The sequence below is a fragment of the Eleutherodactylus coqui genome, unplaced genomic scaffold (assembly GCF_035609145.1).
Source record: "Eleutherodactylus coqui strain aEleCoq1 unplaced genomic scaffold, aEleCoq1.hap1 HAP1_SCAFFOLD_53, whole genome shotgun sequence".
In the NCBI taxonomy this organism is placed as follows: Eukaryota; Metazoa; Chordata; class Amphibia; order Anura; family Eleutherodactylidae; genus Eleutherodactylus; species Eleutherodactylus coqui.
This window is the reverse complement of record NW_027101708.1, coordinates 478,374-500,546: the sequence shown is the minus strand read 5'-3', so window position 1 is coordinate 500,546 and position 22,173 is coordinate 478,374. Positions and strand designations below refer to the sequence as shown.

Genomic DNA, 22,173 nt, shown 5'->3' with positions numbered 1-22,173 from the left:
CTGCTCTGGAAATCATGACACGTCACACTCAGTTTGGTGTAATCTGAATGATCTCCGATTTATATTCATACAACAGACCTTTTATAATTTTAAATTTAAAGGGTATGCCTATCTACCAAGCCAATAAAAAAACAAGTGTGCATTTCTTTTACAAAAACATGTTTATAGAACATAAGTTCTGCTTTGTCATCTTAGTTTTGCTATTCGAGAACACGCCATGACATTAATTTCTTTCTTATCAAGGGTTTTTCTACTGGCTGTGTCATCTAGATAAACGTCTAAAGCAGCTATGCTAGACTACGCCCATATCTAGAAACCACTTAATATGAAATATCTGTGGGTGCCTTTCTTAAAGCTGCACATACAATTTTGATCATATAAGGAAATATAAAGCTAGAGTCGGCCTTGCTACACAATTTTATATATTCCCTAACAGCGGGAACCGGGAGCCAGCTAAGTAAGCTAAGAATCCCTGGACTCCTCATTCCCTGTCTTATAAGCATCATAACTTAGTATTTGGTACTTATAGGACGTGGCAGATTCCCTTTAAACAGTTCTATACTAACAGTAATGCTTCTATTTAAGTATGATGTCTTATTGTCTTGCAGGGCTGCAGAAATGAACAAACTAGAAGACCAGATAGCAATTGTTGGAATAGGATGTAATTTCCCAGGAGGTAAATGAGACATTACACAACACATTGTATAGTAGAGAGATTTCTCACCATGGGGGGCGATGAGGAGCACAACCACCAAATGTGGAGCATTATACTTGGAGCTGAGGAACACCTTCAGAAGAGGGGCAAAACCTAAGGATACAGTGGAGATCATTTCACAAGGGTCCTATGCCCTACACTATAGTTAACAGAGTTTTCCTATTATCGAAAATTCCTTCACAAGCACTTCCTTGTTGCTGCTGACCAGGACATGTGACTGCTGTAGCCAACCACTGACTATAGAAGGTCACTGCTGTGGCCAGTGATTGGCTGCAGGAGTCACATGTCCTGGACAGCAACAACCAGGAAGTACAGTGCGCTTGTGAAGCAATTTAAGGCAATGGAAATACCTTTTAAGTTCCTGTAACCTACAGGATATTGAGAGCCCAAGTGTGAAAGCAAAGGATTTATTTCACATATCCTCCATAAAGCAGCCCCCCATTTCCCTCTCCCAAGCCAGCACAAAACCAGGGCTGCTGTCCCACATGCCCTCTGCAAGCACCATGCTATAGACCAGAGACCACATGACCTGGGGCAACTCAAGAGAGACATAGCCTTTTTAAATTGTGAAAGTTAAACATGAAGCCTACAGATGGGTACCAAGAAATTAATTCAATTGCCAACATGAAGATACTGGAACCATGCCCCAACCAACAGTGCAATATCCCTGAGAATTTCTGCCACTGGTCTCAAGCCTGTGCCAGTCAGTCTCATATATGAGGCAGCGGGGTGTCTAATAAACTAAGAGGAGAGAAGAACCACTTGACATAGCTAAGAAGTGTCTATTACCTACTAATGAAGGGAGTGGGCTTGGAGATGTAACTAGGTGTAGATTAGAGATGAGCGAGCACCAAAATGCTCGGGTGCTCGTTACTCGAGACGAATTTATCGCGATGCTCGAGGGTTCGTTTCGAGTAACGAACCCCATTGAAGTCAATGGGCGACTCGAGCACTTTTGTATATCGCCGATGCTCGCTAAGGTTTTCATTTGTAAAAATCGGGGCAATTCAAGAAAGTGATGGGAACAACACAGAAACGGATAGGGCAGGCGAGGGGCTACATGTTGGGCTGCATCTCAAGTTCCCAGGTCCCACTATTAAGCCACAATAGCAGCAAGAGTGCCCCCCCAACAACTTTTACATCTGAAAAGCCCTCATTAGCAATACATACCTTAGCTAAGCACCACACTACCTCCAACAAAGCACAATCACTGCCTGCATGACACTCCGCTGCCACTTCTCCTGGGTTACATGCTGCCAAATCCCCCCCCACGACCCAGTGTCCACAGCGCACACCAAACTGTCACTGCCCAGCCTTCAGCTGCCCTCATGCCACGCCACCCTCATGTCTATTTATAAGTGCGTCTGCCACTGGAAAAGCAGGCACACACTGCAGAGGGTTGGCACGGCTAGGCAGCGACCCTCTTTAAAAGGGGCGGGGCGATAGCCCACAATGCTGTACAGAAGCAATGAGAAATCCAATCCTGTGCCACCTCCATCTGGAGCTGCACACGTGGGCATAGCAATGGGGAACCTATGTGCCACACACTATTCATTCTGTCAAGGTGTCTGCATGCCCCAGTCAGACCGCGTTTTTTTATATATAATCACAGGCAGGTACAACTCCGCAAGGGGAATTCCGTGTGCACCCACAGCATGGGTGGCTCCCTGGAACCCAACGTCGGTACATAAAAATATCCCATTGCATTGCCCATCACAGCTGAGGTAGTATTGTCATGTTTAATGCAGGTGGGCTTCGGCCCACACTGCATGCCCCAGTCAGACTGGGGTTCTTTAGAAGTGGAAACAGATGCATTTACAACTCCCTGTGGACCCACAGCATGGGTGGGTGCCAGGAAGCCACCGGCGGTACATAAATATATCCCATTGCAGTGCCCAACACAGCTGAGGTAGTAATGTCATGTTTAATGCAGGTGGGTTTCGGCCCACACTGCATGCCCCAGTCAGACTGGGGTTCTTTAGAAGTGGAAACAGATGCATTTACAACTCCCTGTGGACCCACAGCATGGGTGGCTCGCTGGAACCCACCGGCGGTACATAAAAATATCCCATTGCATTGCCCATCACAGCTGAGGTAGTATTGTCATGTTTAATGCAGGTGGGCTTCGGCCCACACTGCATGCCCCAGTCAGACTGGGGTTCTTTAGAAGTGGAAAGAGATGCATTTACAACTCCCTGTGGACCCACAGCATGGGTGGGTGCCAGGAAGCCACCGGCGGTACATAAATATATCCCATTGCATTGCCCAACACAGCTAAGGTAGTAATGTCATGTTTAATGCAGGTGGGTTTCGGCCCACACTGCATGCCCCAGTCAGACTGGGGTTCTTTAGAAGTGGACAGATGCAGTTACAACTCCGTGTGGACCGACAGCATGGGTGGGTGCCAGGAAGCCACCGGCGGTACATAAATATATCCAATTGCAGTGCCCAACCCAGCTGATGTAACGTCAGCTGTAATGCAGGTGGGCTAAAAATTAATTTGATTACACTGTAGGCGAGGGCCCCCAAAAATTGGTGTACCAACAGTACTAATGTACCTCAGAAAAATTGCCCATGCCCAACCAAGAGGGCAGGTGAAACCCATTAATCGCTTTGGTTAATGTGGCTTAATTGGTAACTAGGCCTGGAGGCAGCCCAGTAAAAATTAAAATTGGTTGAGGTGAAAGTTTCAACGCTTTAATGAGCATTGAAACGTATAAAAATTGTTTAGAAAAATTATATGACTGAGACTTGTGGGCCTAAGAAAAATTGCCCGTTCGGCGTGATTATGTGAGGTTTCAGGAGGAGGAGCAGGCGGAGGAGGATGAATATTATACACAGATTGATGAAGCAAAAAGGTCCCCGTTTTGGATGGGGAAAGAGAACGATGCTTCCATCCGCGGGTGCAGCCTACGTATTACTTAGGTATCGCTGCTGTCCGCTGGTGGAGAAGAGAAGTCTGGTGAAATCCAGGCTTTGTTCATCTTGATGAGTGTAAGCCTGTCGGCACTGTCGGTTGACAGGTGGGTACGCTTATCCGTGATGATTCCCCCAGCCACGCTAAACACACTCTCTGACAAGACGCTAGCCGCAGGACAAGCAAGCACCTCCAGGGCATACAGCGTGAGTTCAGGCCACGTGTCCAGCTTCAACACCCAGTAGTTGTAGGGGGCAGAGGCGTCACCGAGGACGGTGCTGCAATCGGCTACGTACTCCCTCACCATCCTTTTACAGTGCTCCCGCCGACTCAGCCTTGACTGGGGCCTGGTGACACAGTCTTGCTGGGGAGCCATAAAGCTGTCAAAGGCCTTAGAGAGTGTTCCCCTGCCTGCGCTGTACATGCTGCCTGATCTCTGCGCCTCCCCTGCTACCTGGGCCGCGGAAATCCGCCTTCGGCCACTAGCGCTGTCGGATGGGAAGTTTACCATCAGTTTGTCCACCAGCGCCCTGTGGTACAGCATCATTCTCGAACCCCTTTCCTCTTCGGGAATGAGAGTGCAAAGGCTCTCCTTATACCATGGATCGAGCAGTGTGTACACCCAGTAATCCGTAGTGGCCAGAATGCGTGTAATGCGAGGGTCACGAGAAAGGCATCCTAACATGAAGTCAGCCATGTGTGCCAGGGTACCTGTACGCAACATATGGCTGTCCTCACTCGGAAGATCACTTTCAGGATCCTCCTCCTCCTCCTCCTCCTCTGGCCATACACGCTGAAAGGATGACAGGCAAGCTGCATCTGTACCCTCAGCAGTGGGCCAAGCTGTCTCTTCCCCCTCCTCCTCATGCACCTTCCCCTCCTCCTCCTCCTCCTCCTCCTCCTCCTCTGGCCATACACGCTGAAAGGATGACAGGCAAGCAGCATCTGTCCCCTCAGCAGTGGGCCAAGCTGTCTCTTCCCCCTCCTCCTCATGCTCCTCCCCCTCCTCCTCAACGCGCTGAGATATAGACATGAGGTTGCTCTGACTATCCAGCGACATACTGTCTTCCCCCGCCTCCGTTTCTGATTCCAAAGCGTCTGCCTTTATGCTTTGCAGGGAACTTCACAAGAGGCATAGCAGAGGAATGGTGACGCTAATGATTGCAGCATCCCCGCTCACCATCTGGGTAGACTCCTCAAATTTTCCAAGGACCTGGCAGATGGCTGCCAACCAGGCCCACTCTTCTGTAAATAATTGAGGAGGCTGACTCCCACTGCGCCGCGCAAGTTGGAGTTGGTATTCCATTATAGCTCTACACTGTTCATAGAGTCTGGCCAACATGTGGAGTGTAGAGTTCCACTGTGTGGGCACGTCGCACAACAGTCGGTGCACTGGCAGATTAAACCGATGTTGCAGAGTCCGCAGGGTGGCAGCGTGCGTGTGGGATTTGCGGAAATGTGCCAGAGCTGGCGCACCTTTCCGAGCAGGTATGACAAGTGGGGGTAACTTTTCAGAAAGCGCTGAACCACCAAATTAAAGACATGGGCCAGGCATGGCACGTGCGTGAGGCTGCCGAGCTGCAGAGCCGCCACCAGGTTACGGCCGTTGTCACACACGACCATGCCCGGTTGGAGGCTCAGCGGCACAAGCCAGCGGTCGGTCTGCTCTGTCAGACCCTGCAGCAGTTCGTGGGCCGTGTGGCTCTTCTCTCCTAAGCTGAGTAGTTTCAGCACGGCCTGCTGACGCTTGCCCACCGCTGTGCTGCCACGCCGCGTGACAACGACTGCTGGCGACGTGCTGCTGCTGCTGACACATCTTGATTGCGAGACAGAGGTTGCGTAGGAGGAGGAGGAGGGTGGTTTAGTGGAGGAAGCATACACCCCCGCAGATACCACCACCGAGCTGGGGCACGCAATTCGGGGGGTGGGTAGGACGTGAGCGGTCCCAGGCTCTGACTCTGTCCCAGCCTCCACTAAATTCACCCAATGTGCCGTCGGAGATATAGTGGCCCTGCCCGCCTGTGCTTGTCCACGTGTCTGTTGTTAAGTGGACCTTGGCAGTAACCGCGTTGGTGAGGGCGCGTACAATGTTGCGGGAGACGTGGTCGTGCAGGCCTGGGACGGCACATCGGGAAAAGTAGTGGCGACTGGGAACCGAGTAGCGCGGGGCCGCCGCCGCCATCATGCTTTTGAAAGCCTCCGTTTCCACAAGCCTATACGGCAGCATCTCTAGGCTGATCAATTTTGCAATGTGCACGTTTAACGCTTGAGCGTGCGGGTGCGTGGCGTCGTACTTGCGCTTGCGCTCAAACTGTGGCGCTAGCGACGTCTGGACGCTACGCTGAGAGACATTGCTGGATGGGGCCGAGGACAGCGGAGGTGAGGGTGTGGGTGCAGGCCAGGAGACGGTAGTGCCTGTGTCCTCAGATGGGGGTTGGATCTCAGTGGCAGGTTGGGGCACAGGGGGAGAGGCAGTGGTGCAAACCGGAGGGGGTGAACGGGCATCGTCCCACCTTGTGGGGTGCTTGGCCATCATATGCCTGCGCATGCTGTTGGTGGTGTCTCCCCAGCTGATCTTGGCGCGACAAAGGTTGCACACCACTGTTCGTCGGTCGTCAGGCGTCTCTGTGAAAAACTGCCACACCGTAGAGCACCTTGACCTGTGCAGGGTGGCATGGCGCGAGGGGGCGCTTTGGGAAACAGTTGGTGGATTATTCGGTCTGGCCCTGCCTCTACCCCTGGCCACCGCACTGGCTCGGCCTGTGCCCACACCCTGACTTGGGCCTCCGCGTCCTCGCCCGCGTCCACGTCCTCTAGGCCTACCCCTACCCCTCAGCATGGTGTATTACCAGTGATTTGATTTCCCAGGCAGGAAAAAAATTGGCGCAAGCCTGCAGCCAAAATACAATTTTGTCCCTTGTTTTTTAAAGGACAAGCCACACTGCGTGTATTCAATGAATACTACTAAGTTTAATAACTGTGTTGTGGCCCTGCAAATGTGTCACAGAACTGCAGTGATGCAAAGTTATTCGCTACAGCAGATCAGGGATTTCCCATGCAGGAAAAAAATTGGCGCAAGCCTGCAGTAAAACGTAGCTGGCTGCGTCTGATTTTTTTTAACGTTCTGCACGCAGCACACACGTACCCAGAGCCCTGAGGACTGTCAGAGGCAGGCGAAATAGAATTTTTTCCCTTGATTTTCAAAGGAAAAGCCACACTGCGTCTATTCAATGAATAATGTATGTCTTCTGGCCCTGCCTACACAATTCTATCCCTGTAGTATTAATGCCGGGTGCAATGGTCTGCACAGCCGGTTTTGAGAAAAAAAAAAAAATATGCAACACTGCTAACAGCAGCCTGGACAGTACTGCACACGGATAGATGTGGCCCTAGAAAGGACCGTTGGGGTTCTTGAAGCCTACACTCACTGCTAACACTCTCCCTGCCTAACCACCACTTCTGTCCCTATTGCAGGGCGCAATGCTCTGCAGATCCAATTTTGAAAAGAAAATAAAATACAGTGCTAACACAGTACTGCACACTATTAGATGTGGCCCTGAGAAGGACCGTTGGGGTTCTTGAAGCCTACACTAACTCCTAACGCTCTCCCTACAGCAGCTCCAGCACGATACCACTGTCCCTCAGCTAACTCACAAGGCATCTGAGCCGAGCCGCGGGAGGGGCCGATTTTTATACTCGGGTGACATCAGATCTCCCCAGCCACTCACAGCAGGGGGGTGGTATAGGGCTTGAACGTCACAGGGGGAAGTTGTAATGCCTTCCCTGTCTTTCAATTGGCCAGAAAAGCGCGCTAACGTCTCAGAGAGGAAACTGAAAGTAACCGGAACACCGCGTGGTACTCGTTACGAGTAACGAGCATCCCAAACACCCTAATATTCGCACGAATATCAAGCTCGGACGAGTACGTTCGCTCATCTCTAGTTGTTATTTCTCTTTCTGCTGAGGTAACATGAAAGCTGCGCTGTGATTGGTTGTTATTTATAATACCACTGAGGTAACATGAAAGCTGCGCTGTCATTGGTTGTTATGTAGATATATAAAAATGAATGTATGTATGTATGTCTGTCTTCGCAGCAACGCGCGACGGGTAAGCTAGTTTTTATATATAAAATTGAATGTATGGGTGTGTGTCTGTGTGTGTGTATGTCTGTCTGTCTGTTTGTCCTTTATGCGCTACTACACCATTCATACGATCGCCATGAAACTTTGGGAAGTTGTTGAGTACACTCCTGGGAAGATTACGGGCATAGTACATCTATCCTATGATAAATGGCGCGCGTGTGAGCGTCGTGAACAGTTAGCCCCCCCCCCCCCAACGTAGATCTTTCGATTTCCATCATTGCCACTAATTCTCTCACTTCCCGATGTCATAGAAACATGAAATTTGGCACGAGCATTGAATATGTCATAAATAGGAAAAGCTAATGGGTCCCAACTCGATTATTCAATTCTAAGCGCAAAAGAATTAGCGTCCAAAAGTCACGTACGGAATCTAATTTTCTCACTTCTCAATGTCATAGAAACTTGAAATTTGGCACGAGCATTGATTATGTCATAAATAGGAAAAGGTAATAGGTCCCAACTCGATTATTTAATTCTAAGTGCAAAAGAATTAGCGCCCAAATTTTACCTACGGAATCTAATTCTCTCACTTCCCGATGTAATTTGGCACGAGCATTGATTATGTCATAAATAGGAAAAGTTAAAGGGTCCCAACTAGAGATGAGCGAGCGTACTCGGCCATGCCCCTTTTTCGCCCGAGTGCCGCGATTTTCGAGTACTTCTGTACTTCGGCGAAAAGATTCGGGGGGCGCCGTGGGTGAGTGGGGGGTTGCAGCGGGGAGTTGGGGGAGAGGGAGAGAGAGAGTGCTCCCCCCTGTTCCCCGCTGCTACCCCCGCTCCGCCATGCCTCCCCCCGCCACCCAGCACCCCCCAAATCTTTTCACCTGAGTACGGAAGTACTCGAAAATCACGGTGCTCGATCGAGTAATTACTCGAAACGAGTAGGTTCGCTCATCTCTAGTCCCAACTCGATTATTCGATTCTAAGTGCAAAAGAATTACCGTCCAAATTTTACGCACGGAATCTAATTCTCTCACTTCCCAATGTCATAAAAACTTAAAATTTGGCACAAGCATTGATTATGTCTAGAGATGAGCGAGCATACTCGTCCGAGCTTGATACTCGTTCGAGTATTAGGGTGTTCGAGATGCTCGTTACTTGAGAGGAGCGCCACGCGATATTCGAGTTACTTTCACTTTCATCTCTGAGAAATTTGCACGCTTTTCTGGCCAATAGAAAGACATAGAAGGCATTACAACTTCCTCCTGTGACGTTCCAGCCCTATACCATCCCTCTGCAGTGAGTGGCTGGGGAGATCAGATGACACCTGAGTATTTAAATCTGCCCCGCCCGCAGCTTGCCATAGATGCATGCTGACATAGATCAGGGACAGTGCTGCTGATGCTGCTGCTACTATAGGGAGAGTGTTAGGTGTTATTTTAGTCTTCAAGAACCCCAACGGTCCTTCTTAGGGCCACATCTGACCGTGCGCAGTACTGTTGAGGCTGCTTTTAGCAGTGTTGCACAATTTTTTTTTTGTATATCGGGCGTGCAGACCATAGCGTCCTCAGTCTGCAGTCATTTTACTCAGTATAGGGGCAGTACTGGTGAGGCAGGGAAAGAGGTATACTGGCTTTATAGGCAGTGGGCTTTTTCCCCCAAACTTCCAAAAAATACAATATTAGGCCGGCCTGTCACTGCCTTCAGTTTACTGCGTCTCTGCGGGGGGTGGTAGTTGTTGAATTAATACCCAGCCTTGTGCATAATTGTTTCCTGCCTCTGCAGTGCGTTACGTACGCGAAGTCAGCCTCCAACAGGGCAATCGAAATACAGTGCATATCACAGGCAGTGTGGTTGTTCCCACCAAGTTAAAAAATATACAAGATTTGGCCTGCCTGTCAGTGCCTTCCGTTTTCTGCGTCTCTGCTGGGTGTAGTAGTTGTTGAATTAATACCCAGCCTTGCGCATAATTGTTGCCTGTCTCTGCAGTGCGTTACGTACGCGAAGTCAGCCTCCAACAGTGAAATCGAAATACAGTGTATATCACAGGCAGTGTGGTTGTTCCCAAAAACTTCAAAAAAATGCAATATTAGGCTTGCCTGTCACTGCCTTCAGTTTACTGCGTCTCTGCTGGGGGTAGTAGTTGTTGAATTTATACCCAGCCTTGAGCATAATTGTTGCCTGCCTCTGCAGTGCGTTACGTACACGAAGTCAGCCTCCAACCACAGGCCAATGAGCGGCACATTTAATTACAGCGTTCTGTTTCTGCTAATCTCGTAATACACCATGCTGAGGGGTAGGGGTAGGCCTAGAGGACGTGGACAGGGGCGAGGACGCGGAGGCCCAAGTCAGGGTGTGGGCACAGGCCGAGCTCCTGCTCCAGGTGTATCGCATCTGACTGCTGCGGGATTAGGAGAGAGGCAAGTTTCTGGGGTCCCCAGATTCATCTCACAATTAATGGGTCCACGCGGTAGACCTTTATTAGAAAATGAGCAGTGTGAGCAGGTCCTGTCGTGGATGGCAGAAAGTGCATCCAGCAATCTATCGACCACCCAGTCTTCGACGCCGTCCACAGCTGCAACTCTGAATCCTCTGGCTGCTGCTCCTCCTTCCTCCCAATCTCCTCACTCCATGAAAATGACACATTCTGAGGACTTCTCTTCTCCACCAGCGGACATGTTAGCTGATATGTTACTGGGGCCTGTCCCTAATGCTACCGCTGAAATGTTACGGACACGTGGAGAGGACACGTAGTGCCTCAAAAACATCCCCCTCCTCCTCCAACAATGAAAACATTCTTGCCAAATACCTTTGCATTGGTCCGTCTTGTGGCAGTCCAAGAATTTCACCTTTACCGACACAACAAGAGAGCCCCCCACCATCCTCCCGCCACGGCCCACTTAATCCTGGCCACATTCCGAAAGCCAACTAAATAAAACCACGCTACTAGGTCCGCAGTCGCCACCACATTCCCACCAAAGCGGTTACTGTTAAGGTACATATTACCACTCTGACTGGGGCATGCACTGTGGGCCGAAGCACACCTGCATTGTATGTGATGCTAGCTCTGCTGAGCAGGGCACTGCAATGGGATACATTTATGTACCGCCGATGGGTTCCAGGGAGCCACCCATGCTGTCGGTCCACACGGACTTCACAATAGGGAGTTGTACCTGCCTGTGTCCACTTATAAAAAACCCCAGTCTGACCAGGGTATGCAGTGTGGGCCGAAGCCCACCTGCATTAAACCTGACGTTACCTCAGCTGTGCTGGGCACTGCAATGGGATTTATTTATGTACCGCCGGTGGGTTCCAGGGAGCCACCCATGCTGTCGGTCCACACGGACTTCACAATAGGTAGTTGTACCTGCCTGTGTCTACTTATAAAAAACCCCAGTCTGACTGGGGCATGCAGTGTGGGCCGAAGCCCACCTGCATTAAACCTGACGTTACCTCAGCTGTGCTGGGCACTGCAATGGGATTTATATATATATACCGCCGGTGGGTTCCAGGGAGCCACCCATGCTGTCGGTCCACACGGACTTCACAATAGGTAGTTGTACCTGCCTGTGTCTACTTATAAAAAAACCCCAGTCTGACTTGGGCATGCAGTGTGGGCCGAAGCCCACCTGCATTTAATCTGATGTTAGCTTTGCTGTCCAGGGCACTGCAATGGGATATATTTATGTACCGTCGGTGGCTTCCTGGGACCCACCTATGCTGTCGGTCCACACGGAGTTGTAACTGCATGTGTCTACTTATAAAGAACCCCAGTCTGACTGGGGCATGCAGTGTGGGCCGAAGCCCACCTGTATTTAATCTGACGTTAGCTCTGCTGTCCAGGGCACTGTAATGGGATATATTTTTGTACCGCCCGTGGATTCCAGGGAGCCACCCATGCTGTGGGTCCACAGAGACTTCACAAAGGGGATTTGTACCTGCCTGTGTCTATGTATTAAAAAACCCGGTCTGACTGGGGCATGCAGTGTGGGCCAAAGCCCACCTGTATTTTATCTGACGTTACCTCAGCTGTGCAGGGCAATGCAATGGGATTAATTTATGTACCGCCGGTGGCTTCCTGGGACCCACCCATGCTGTCGGTCCACACTGAATTCCCATTGCGGAGTTGTACCTGGCTGTGACTATTTATAAAAAACCCAGGTCTGACTGGGGCATGCAGTGTGGGCCGAAGCCCACCTGTATTTAATCTGACGTTAGCTCTACTATCCAGGGCACTGCATTGGGACAAACTATAGAAGCAATACAGCTCTAATGAGATGTGCAGAGCTACGCTAGCATTGGAATCCGCTGTAGGCCTGCGATTGCTGAGGGTTGGGCAGAGGCCTATGTCCTGGGTGCAGTGAAAGTCCACTTCCTGCCTAGGATTGCTGAAGCTGGGGGCCGAGGCCTATGTCGTGGCCGCGGTGCAAGTCTGCCATGTTTGGCCGGTCAGATCAATTTTTGTTCATGTCTTGGGTTTCCTAGGACCCACCTATGCTGTTGGTGCAAACTTAGCTCCCATCGCGGTGTTTGACCTGTCTAGCACAAAGACACTGACTGACTTGGGTAGGGGGCAGAGCGCAGAAGGCTTTCCCCTTGCAGTGTGGATTGAGCTATGCGACACCTTGACTGGCCCTGCCAACCCTCTGCAGTGTGTGCCTGCGGATCCTCCTTATGGCAGACACACTTATAAATAGACATGAGGGTGGTGTGGCTATGAGGCCAGCGTGTGGCATGAGGGCAGCTGAAGGCTGCGCAGGGACACTTTGGTGTGCGCTGTGGACACTGGGTCGTGCAGGGGGGGTTGGGCAGCATGTTACCCAGGAGAAGTGGCAGCGGAGTGTCATGCAGGCAGGGATTGTGCTTTGTTGGAGGTAGTGTGGTGCTTAGCTAAGGTTTGCCTTGCTAATGAGGGTTTTTCAGAAGTAAAAATTGTTGGGAGGGGGGGGGCACTCTTGCCGCTACTGTGGCTGAATAGTGGGACTTGGGAACTTAAGATGCAGCCCAACATGTAGCCCCTCGCCTGCCCTAGCCGTTTCTGTGTTGTTCCCATCACTTTCTTGAATTTCCCAGATTTTCACAAATGAAAACCTTAGCGGGCATCGGCGATATACAAAAATGCTCTAGTTGCCCATTGACTTCAATGGTGTTGAACGAAACGAACCGTCGAGCATCGCGAAAGGTTCGACTTGAGTAACGAGCACCTGAGCATTTTGATGCTCGCTCATCTCTAATTATGTCATAAATAGGAAAAGGTAATTGGTCCCAATTCGATTATTCAATTCTAAGCGCAGAAGAATTAGCGCCCAAATTTTACGTACGGAATCTAACTCTCTCACTTCCCGATGTAATTTGGCACGAGCATTGATTATGTCATAAATAGGAAAAGTTAAAGGGTCCCAACTCAATTATTCAATTCTAAGCGCAAAAGAATTAGCGTCCAAATTTTACATACGGAATCTAATTCTCTCACTTCCCAATGTCATAAAAACTTGAAATTTGGCACGAGCATTGATTATGTCATAAATAGGAAAAGTTAAAGGGTCCCAACTCGATTATTCAGTTCTAAGCGAAAAATAATTAGCGTCCAAATTTTACATACGGAATCTAATTCTCTCACTTCCCAATGTCATAAAAACTTGAAATTTGGCACGAGTATTGATTATGTCATAAATAGGAAAAGTTAAAGGGTCCCAACTAGGGATGAGCGAGTATACTCGCTAAGGCCGCCTGCACACGGGCGGAAATCCCGCGGCGGGATTTCCCGCGGGATTTCCGCCACTGAAAGTTTGCATAGGAGTGCATTACAATATGCACTCCTATGCAGACGGCCGTGGTTTGGCCGCGCGAAATCTCACGCGGCAAACAAACCGCGACATGTCCTATTTTTGTGTCGGGCACGCACTCACCCAGCCGCCGGCTCCAGTCTGCGCATGCGCCGGCTGCGCCGCAGCCAGCGCATGAAGGAGCTGGGGCCGCCAGGCGCGGGTGAGTACGCGCTCGTCCCTGCAGGCTCTCGGGTCGGGTCCCGCGGCGAGAATTCTCGCTGCCGGATCCGACCTGCTCGTCTGCAGGCAGCCTAAGGCACTACTCGCTCCAGTAATGTGCCTTAGTCGAGTATCTCCCTGCTCGTCCCTAAAGATTCGGGGGCCGCCGCAGCTGACAGGTGAGTTGCGGCAGGGAGCAGGGGAGAGCGGGCGGGAGAGAGGGGGAGAGAGAGATCTCCCCTCCGTTCCTCCCTGCTCTCCCCCGCAGCTCCCCGCCCCACGGTGGCACCCAAATCTTTCGGGACGAGCGGGGAGACACTCGGCTAAGGCACATTACTTGAGCGAGTGGTGCCTTAGCGAGTATACTCGCTCATTCCTAGTCCCAACTCGATTATTCAATTCTAAGCGCAAAAGAATTAGCGTCCAAATTTTACGTACGGAATCTAATTCTCTCACTTCCCATTGTCATAAAAACTTGAAATTTGGCACGAGCATTGAATATGTCATAAATAGGAAAAGCTAATGGGTCCCAACTCGATTATTCAATTCTAAGCGCAAAAGAATTAGCGTCCAAAAGTCACGTACGGAATCTAATTTTCTCACTTCTCAATGTCATAGAAACTTGAAATTTGGCACGAGCATTGATTATGTCATAAATAGGAAAAGGTAATGGGTCCCAACTCGATTATTTAATTCTAAGTGCAAAAGAATTAGCGCCCAAATTTTACCTACGGAATCTAATTTTCTCACTTCCCAATGTAATTTGGCACGAGCATTGATTATGTCATAAATAGGAAAAGTTAAAGGGTCCCAACTCGATTATTCGATTCTAAGCGCAAAAGAATTAGCGTCCAAATTTTATGCACGGAATCTAATTCTCTCACTTCCCAATGTCATAAAAACTTGAAATTTGGCACGAGCATTGATTATGTCATAAATAGGAAATGGTAAAGGGGCCCAATTCAATTGTTCAATTCTAAGCGCAAAAGAATTAGCGCCCAAATTTCACGTACGGAATCTAATTCTCTCACTTCCGATGTAATTTGGCACGAGCATTGATTATGTCATAAAAATAGGAAAAGTTAAAGGGTCCCAGCTCGATTATTCGATTCTAAGCGCAAAAGAATTAGCGTCCAAATTTTACGCACGGAATCTAATTCTCTCACTGCCCAATGTCATAAAAACTTGAAACTTGGCACGAGCATTGATTATATCATAAATCGGAAAAGTTAAAGGGTCCCAACTCGATTATTTAATTCTAAGCGCAAAATAATTAGCGTCCAAATTTTACATACAGAATCTCATTTTCTCACTTCCCAATGTCATAAAAACTTGAAATTTGGCATGAGCATTGATTATGTCATAAATAGGAAAAGTTAAAGGGTCCCAACTCGATTATTCAATTCTAAGCGCAAAAGAATTAGCGTCCAAATTTTACGTACTGAATCTGATTCTCCCACTTCCCAATGTCATAGAAACTTGAAATTTGGCACAAGCATTGATTATGTCATAAATAGCAAAAGCTGCTGGACGCTGAGCGGGATGGCTGACTGAGAGCCGCGCTCCTACAAGCAGTGACCCACGGAGCCTCACAGCAACGGCAAGCAGCTTCAAAAATGGGCAAAACTTCAAGGGAAAGAAGCACAGACCTGCAGGGAACCCCTCGACCGGCCAAAGTGCAGGCAGACGTCCAGCGCTTCTTCAGAGAACGGCAGGCCCGGTCCCCGCGACCCCCATCCAAGATGGCGCCGGCACGTGAGCTCATCCCTGCATCCAGCCTAGAGGAAGAAAAAGAGCTGCCCTCGGACGGAGAGGAGGGTGAGTCTGTCTCCAGAGGGTTCATGAAAAGCTTACTCTCCCAAGCACTGCTCCCCATCAGCTCAGACTTGTCTGAGATAAAGAACGAACTGAAACAGCTGGGCCACAGAGTGGAGGACTTAGAGACTTCCTCCGCTGCCATAGTGTCACACTCCCTGCAACTTGAGCAAGCTGTTAAAGATCAGCACTTACACCTTAACAGAGTGCTCCTACTCCAAGAAGATCTGGAGAATAGAAATAGGGGCAACAACTTGCGCCTAAAGGGAATCCCCGAATCTTGCGCGAGCGAAAGTTTAACGAAAGTTGCCAAAGAAATCTTCGCCATTTTGTTGGGTGTAGAAAGGGCATCCGACATCAATATCGAGAGAATCCACAGAGCTCTCAGACCCCCACCTGGCATTGCGGAACCCCCCAGGGGCGTAATTTGCAAACTGCTTGCATTTCCAGACACGACTGCAGTGCTGAGGGCAGCCAGAATGCACGGAGACCTGAAGTATTCAGACTCGCTGATTCGGATTTTCCAGGACCTGGCACCGTCTACCCTTGCTAAACGCTGGGCTTTACGCCCGCTACTAGAGATCCTCAAGTCCAGGGAGCTACGCTACGCTTGGTTGTTCCCGTTCGGAATCAGCATCACTATCCAGGGCAAGCGAGTCAACATTCGCACCCAGGAGGAAATGCATAATTTATGGGAGCTTCTGGATATCGAGCCTATAGCCCTCCCAAACTGGCAATCAATTCCAGATCCGATCCAGTTCCAACCGCTTGAGGACCCTGGGGACTGGCTGGTAGCAAGTAACTCCAAATCCCCAAAGGGGAGGAAGAAGAAGCCACGACAGGACCCGTGACGCTAAAGAGCGTGTTCATTCGACCCATTTACCATGGTGGCCCGGAGGCGTTGCATACCCCAGAGGCAGACCTAGTTCCATCCACAGTGTCTGCTTACTGAAGGGGTCTTGCTCCCGCCCTGTGGCTGGTCTTGCATTCACCGACCTGTTACCGGTTGTTTTTATTACGTTTCTTATTACGTTCTTTCTTCAGATTTCTGCAGCATCATTTTCCTACGGCCGGGTCGGAGGGTAAAGAACTGCTCCAGATGGACGCTGAAGGTCTTTATTCCCCTGCTACCCCCCCTCCCCGGCTCATGACATGGGATTGGTGACTGTGACCTTTGAGTTTTGTCCGTATAGTTGTATTAATATTAGTCCTATTATTGCCACTAATGCTACTTTCGCTAATGTTTCATTATATTCATGCTTGCACTAGAATGTAATCTATAGGTGCTTATGCCGTTGCATAATACTTACTTGTCTTTTTTTTTTTAGCGGGTGTTATCCCACCCGCCCTTTTTCCAGAGGAGCCGCTGGGTGACTGCTTGTAATGTCCAGGCAGTAACTTTTATTCCGTACTCCCGTCAGAGTCTGTGACTCCCCGGGACTTCGGAATCCGTCCTCAGATATTGAGCACACCTCTGCTCAATCACTGTCTGTTGTCTACTAGTCACACTTGAAGCCGAGTTTCCCTAGATAGGGATTCTAGCGTGTATTTCTGACAAGTGTGTCTGGTGCACACCCTTCCCCATTCCCCCCCTCCTCACCTTCCCCTCCTTTCTATCCCCCCCTCAATCCGACTTGTTACCCTTCCTTTATCTAGGGTGGTGCTCTCGCAGAGGAGCCCCGCGTGGGTCCCTTTGGCCTAACACCTGCGAGTAAGTGGGTCCTATAACTGACAGTAATTTTTGGTCCTTCTCTCTCTCAGAACAGGAGCCCTACTATGAGCGGTTTGCGCCTTACCTCCTTCAACATCAGGGGCCTCAACTCGCCACAAAAACGCCACGACCTGGAGTTACTTCTGAAAAGGTACGATACAAAGATCCTCTTCCTCCAAGAGACCCACTACAAGGGAACCAAATCCTTCTCCCTTCCGGGGAAGTGCTTCCCTACCACTTATCACAGCACTCACCCCTCGTCGGCCTCGAAGGGAGTCTCCATATTTCTACACAAATCGGTTCATTTTGTGGAGGAGGCTCAATTCCGGGACGAGGAGGGCAGAGTTCTTTACCTGAGAGGCACCTTGAATAACACTAAGATTACCCTTGCGAACATATACGCCCCCAATACAGATCAGATACCCTGGTTGCTAAAGCAGCTAGACATTTTGAAAAACTTCAGCGCAGGACAGGTCATCTTGGCGGGGGACTTTAACGTTACCTTTAACCCGGTGCTGGATTCGTCCTCGGGCCGGTCCCAGATCTCGCAGGGAAAACTGAGGAAGTTGGGTAGACGGATTCGGGAACTAGATTTAGTAGACGCATGGCGCTTCCTAAACCCCACCACGAGGGATTTTTCGTACCTATCCGCGGTACACTCAACATACCAAAGGCTGGACTACGTCCTGGTCTCCTCCGCCCTTCTCGCGACCTTGACCAGAGCTGATATAGATACTATGACAATATCGGACCATGCCCCCGTGCATGTGACGATTCGCCCACCACACTCAAGTGTCAAAGAATGGAGATGGTCCTTGAACACCTCCCTTCTTGACCAAATTGAGGACAGGGAATACCTGTCTAAGCAGCTCGAGGAGTACTTCCTCCTTAACTCAGTAGAGGAGACCAGTTCCCCGTTGGTGTGGGAAGCCCATAAGGCCTACATGCGAGGCCTGCTGATTGACCTGGGCTCCCGGGTCAAAAAGCGTATACAGAAAGCCGTTGATGATAAACTTTCTCAGATTGCTAAACTGGAGCTCTCTGCGAAACTGTCCCAAACAAAACAAAACCTGAGTAAGCTAGCGGAGGTCAGAGCTGACCTGAAATTACTATTAAACTCTAAATTCAACAAGAAACAATTGAACTTCAGACACAAGATATATGCCCAAGGTAATAGGGGCAGTAGACTCATGTCAGCATTGATCAAAAAATCCCGGACCAAGACCCAGATCGGGGCCATTAGATCCCCGGAGGGGGTAGCAATGACTTCTTCCGTAGATATTGCGGAGGAATTCAGAAAATATTATTCGAGCTTATATAATATAAGAAAAGACAGCGATGCTCTCTCCCCGAGGGACATGGCCGACCTGATAGATGGGTTTCTGGGACAGATTCGAATGCCTAAACTTGATTCGGCTAAGACTTCCTCGCTGACTGACCAAGTAACAATATCCGAAGTTGAAGATTTGATAGCGTCCAGTCCCCCGAATAAAAGCCCGGGCCCCGACGGTTTCCCTCTCAAATATTATAAAACCTTCCTTAAAGTGCTCGGCCCGAGACTGTCGACTTTGTTCAATGACTTGATGGGAGGGGCGTCCCTGCCGAGACAAGCCATGGAAGCCCACATTGTCTTAATTCCGAAAGACAACAAAAACCCTGAACTATGTGGGAACTACCGCCCCATATCCTTGATCAATCAAGATATGAAGCTCTGGGCGAAACTGCTTGCAAACAGATTGGCTCCCTGGGTGCCCTCTTTGATAGACAGGGAGCAGGCAGGCTTCGTCAAGGGAAGGGAGGGGAGAGATAACTGTCTCAGACTTCTCCATGCGACCAGATACGCTCAACACCACAAGATTCCGCTCACCTTAGTAGGTACTGACGCCGAAAAGGCTTTCGATAGGGTGGACTGGCTATACATGGAGAGGGTGCTGCATCGATTTAATTTTCCAGCGCAGTTTATCCGAGCGATATTTTCGCTTTATGCGTGCCCTCACGCAAGATTGAGAGTAAACGAGATTCTCTCTCCTCCCTTCCTTATAAAAAATGGTACTCGGCAGGGGTGTCCCCTCTCCCCCTCCCTCTTTATTCTGTCATTAGAGCCTCTGTTACTGAGAGTAAGACAGGACATAGGAGTCAAGGGTCTTGACATTGGTGGACAACAACTTTCGGTAGCGGCTTTCGCGGACGATGCGGTATTCATAGTTACCGATCCCCAGAAAAGCTTGCCCAGATTACTAGAAACCCTGGATGAATTCGGCGGAATATCAAACTTCAAGATTAATCTAGCAAAGTCGACGGCATTAAATATTTCTATCCCATCAGCGCAGTTTGAGCAAATAAGAACCAACTCGCCCTTAACCTGGGCACCCTCTTACATAGAGTACTTGGGTATCAAATTAACTAAAAGAGCGGAAGATCTATTTAATGTGAACTTCGTCCCCCTTACCGACAGAGTCAAACAGCTCCTCAAAACCTACGACATACCGTGTGTGTCGTGGTTTGGGAGGAAAAATATCATCAAAACCTACATCCTACCCATCATTTTATATAAGATCAGGATGCTCCCTATCCACCTCCCCTCGAGCTTTTTCAAAGAGCTCCGAGCGGCCTTCTCGGGCTTTGTGTGGAGGTGGAGGAGACCGAGACTGGCACATAGCCTTATGATAAGGGGCCGTAAAGAGGGCGGCATTGATCTCCCCAACCTTTGTGACTACTACAAAGCGTCCCAACTTCGCTACTGGTGGGACCTTACTCAGAGGGAGGGGGATAAGCTCCTGGTGAGCCTGGCAGAAGGCTACAACAGGCATTCTCTAGATGGCGACCTATGGTTTCCAGTGAGAGCACGCTATCAGTCCAGAACATATAGTCCGCTACTTAGGGGCCCCTGCGAGGTCTGGGACAGACTTAGGGAGACACTGGCCCCGGCCCCTTCACCAATGCTACCGATGTCCTCCATACCGAACATACTGAATCCTTTGTCTAGAGGAGACATAGCGCCAGTGTGGGAGAAACTCAGGCCCCTTCACATCGCTAACCTGCAGGCCATGGCTCATTGCGATCCGAACAGCATTCTTCAGATGCTGCGACCTGAAGAGAACTTCACATTCTTAGAGAGGGCCCAGGTGGCGGGCACGCTCAGAGCTTTCCTTAATAAATTCAGATCCACTAGACCCTATACTCCCTTTGAGAGGGCCTGGCTGGGAAATAAAACATCCCAAAAAAGCATCTCCTACCTCAGGAAGAACTTTGTCTCCCCAGGACAGTCCTACAAACCAGCCTTCCTCTCCTCATGGGAGAGGGAACTGGGTATACACATTAATGCAGAGGAGTCTAGATCAATCTTGAACACGTCATTCGGCCTGTCACCTTGCATTATAGCCCAAGAGGCACATTACAAAGTGCTCGTAAGGTGGTATCGGACCCCCCAGTGGCTTTTTGACCGCAAGCTCGCCACCCAGAATATCTGCTGGAGATGTGGGTCGGGGAGGGGACATACCTACACATATGGTGGTCATGCCCGCTCCTGACCCCCTTCTGGAGGGGAGTAGACACAATTATCAGAAAAATTTCCCCAAAGACGATAATCTCACCAGACCTAGTCTTTCTATGGAGGCCACAGACACACTTTCATTCTAAAAGGAACAAACTGATAGCCCTACTTCTGGATGCAGCTAAATCACTAATCCCCTGTCTTTGGCTGCAAAACACTCCCCCTTCGATGGGTCAATGGAGGGAGAGAGTCGATAACCTTTACTCTATGGAGGAACTGCACAGCTGGACAAACAACACGTATGACCAGTTTATCGTAACCTGGGCACCATGGCGCGAGGTTCGGCTCCTGGCGTTGTGGGACTAACGAGACGAGGTACACCTGCTATCTGACTATTTTCTATTCACTAGGCGGAGATTCACCTTACCCTAAGGCCCTTCCCCCACCCCTCTTTCCTCCCCCCTCATTCCTTTCCCCCCCCCCTTCCCCTCTTTTGTGTATAACTCATTGTTATTGTATTATCGGGTTGTAGTGATTTATCCCGAGTGATATTATCCGATGGTATGAATCGCTGATATTGCTTACATGGAGATATCTGTTTCTGCTTTTCCAGAGATATCAGACAACTATGTTTGTATACATTTGTGTTTATTAAAAATTAATAAAATTTGATTTAAAAAAAATAAATAAATAGCAAAAGCTAATGGGTCCCAACTCGATTATTCAATTCTAAGCGCAAAAGAATTAGCGTCCAAAAGTCACGTACGGAATCTAATTTTCTCACTTCTCAATGTCATAGAAACTTGAAATTTGGCACGAGCATTGATTATGTCATAAATAGGAAAAGGTAATGGGTCCCAACTCGATTATTTAATTCTAAGTGCAAAAGAATTAGCGCCCAAATTTTACCTACGGAATCTAATTTTCTCACTTCCCAATGTAATTTGGCACGAGCATTGATTATGTCATAAATAGGAAAAGTTAAAGGGTCCCAACTCGATTATTCGATTCTAAGCGCAAAAGAATTAGCGTCCAAATTTTATGCACGGAATCTAATTCTCTCACTTCCCAGTGTCATAAAAACTTGAAACTTGGCACGAGCATTGATTATGTCATAAATAAGAAAAGTTAAAGGGTCCCAACTCGATTATTCAATTCTAAGTGCAAAAGAATTAGCGCCCAAATTTTACCTACGGAATCTAATTTTCTCACTTCCCAATGTAATTTGGCACGAGCATTGATTATGTCATAAATAGGAAATGGTAAAGGGGCCCAATTCGATTATTCAATTCTAAGCGCAAAAGAATTAGCGCCCAAATTTTACGTACGGAATCTAATTCTCTCACTTCCCGAAGTAATTTGGCACGAGCATTGATTATGTCATAAAAATAGGAAAAGTTAAAGGGTCCCAACTCGATTATTCGATTCTAAGCGCAAAAGAATTAGCGTCCA

The 22,173-nt window shown here is 49.0% G+C and overlaps 1 protein-coding gene across 1 annotated transcript in view; it reads left to right on the top strand.

Moving 5' to 3' along the window:
* Positions 1 to 22,173, top strand: part of LOC136590905 (mycocerosic acid synthase-like polyketide synthase) — a 157,979-nt gene that overhangs the window by 69,098 nt on the left and 66,708 nt on the right. Inside the window, 1 exon segment of the mRNA XM_066588427.1 lies at positions 609 to 676. Within this exon segment, the coding sequence (XP_066444524.1) occupies positions 619 to 676 (58 nt within the window). The 5' untranslated portion in view covers positions 609 to 618.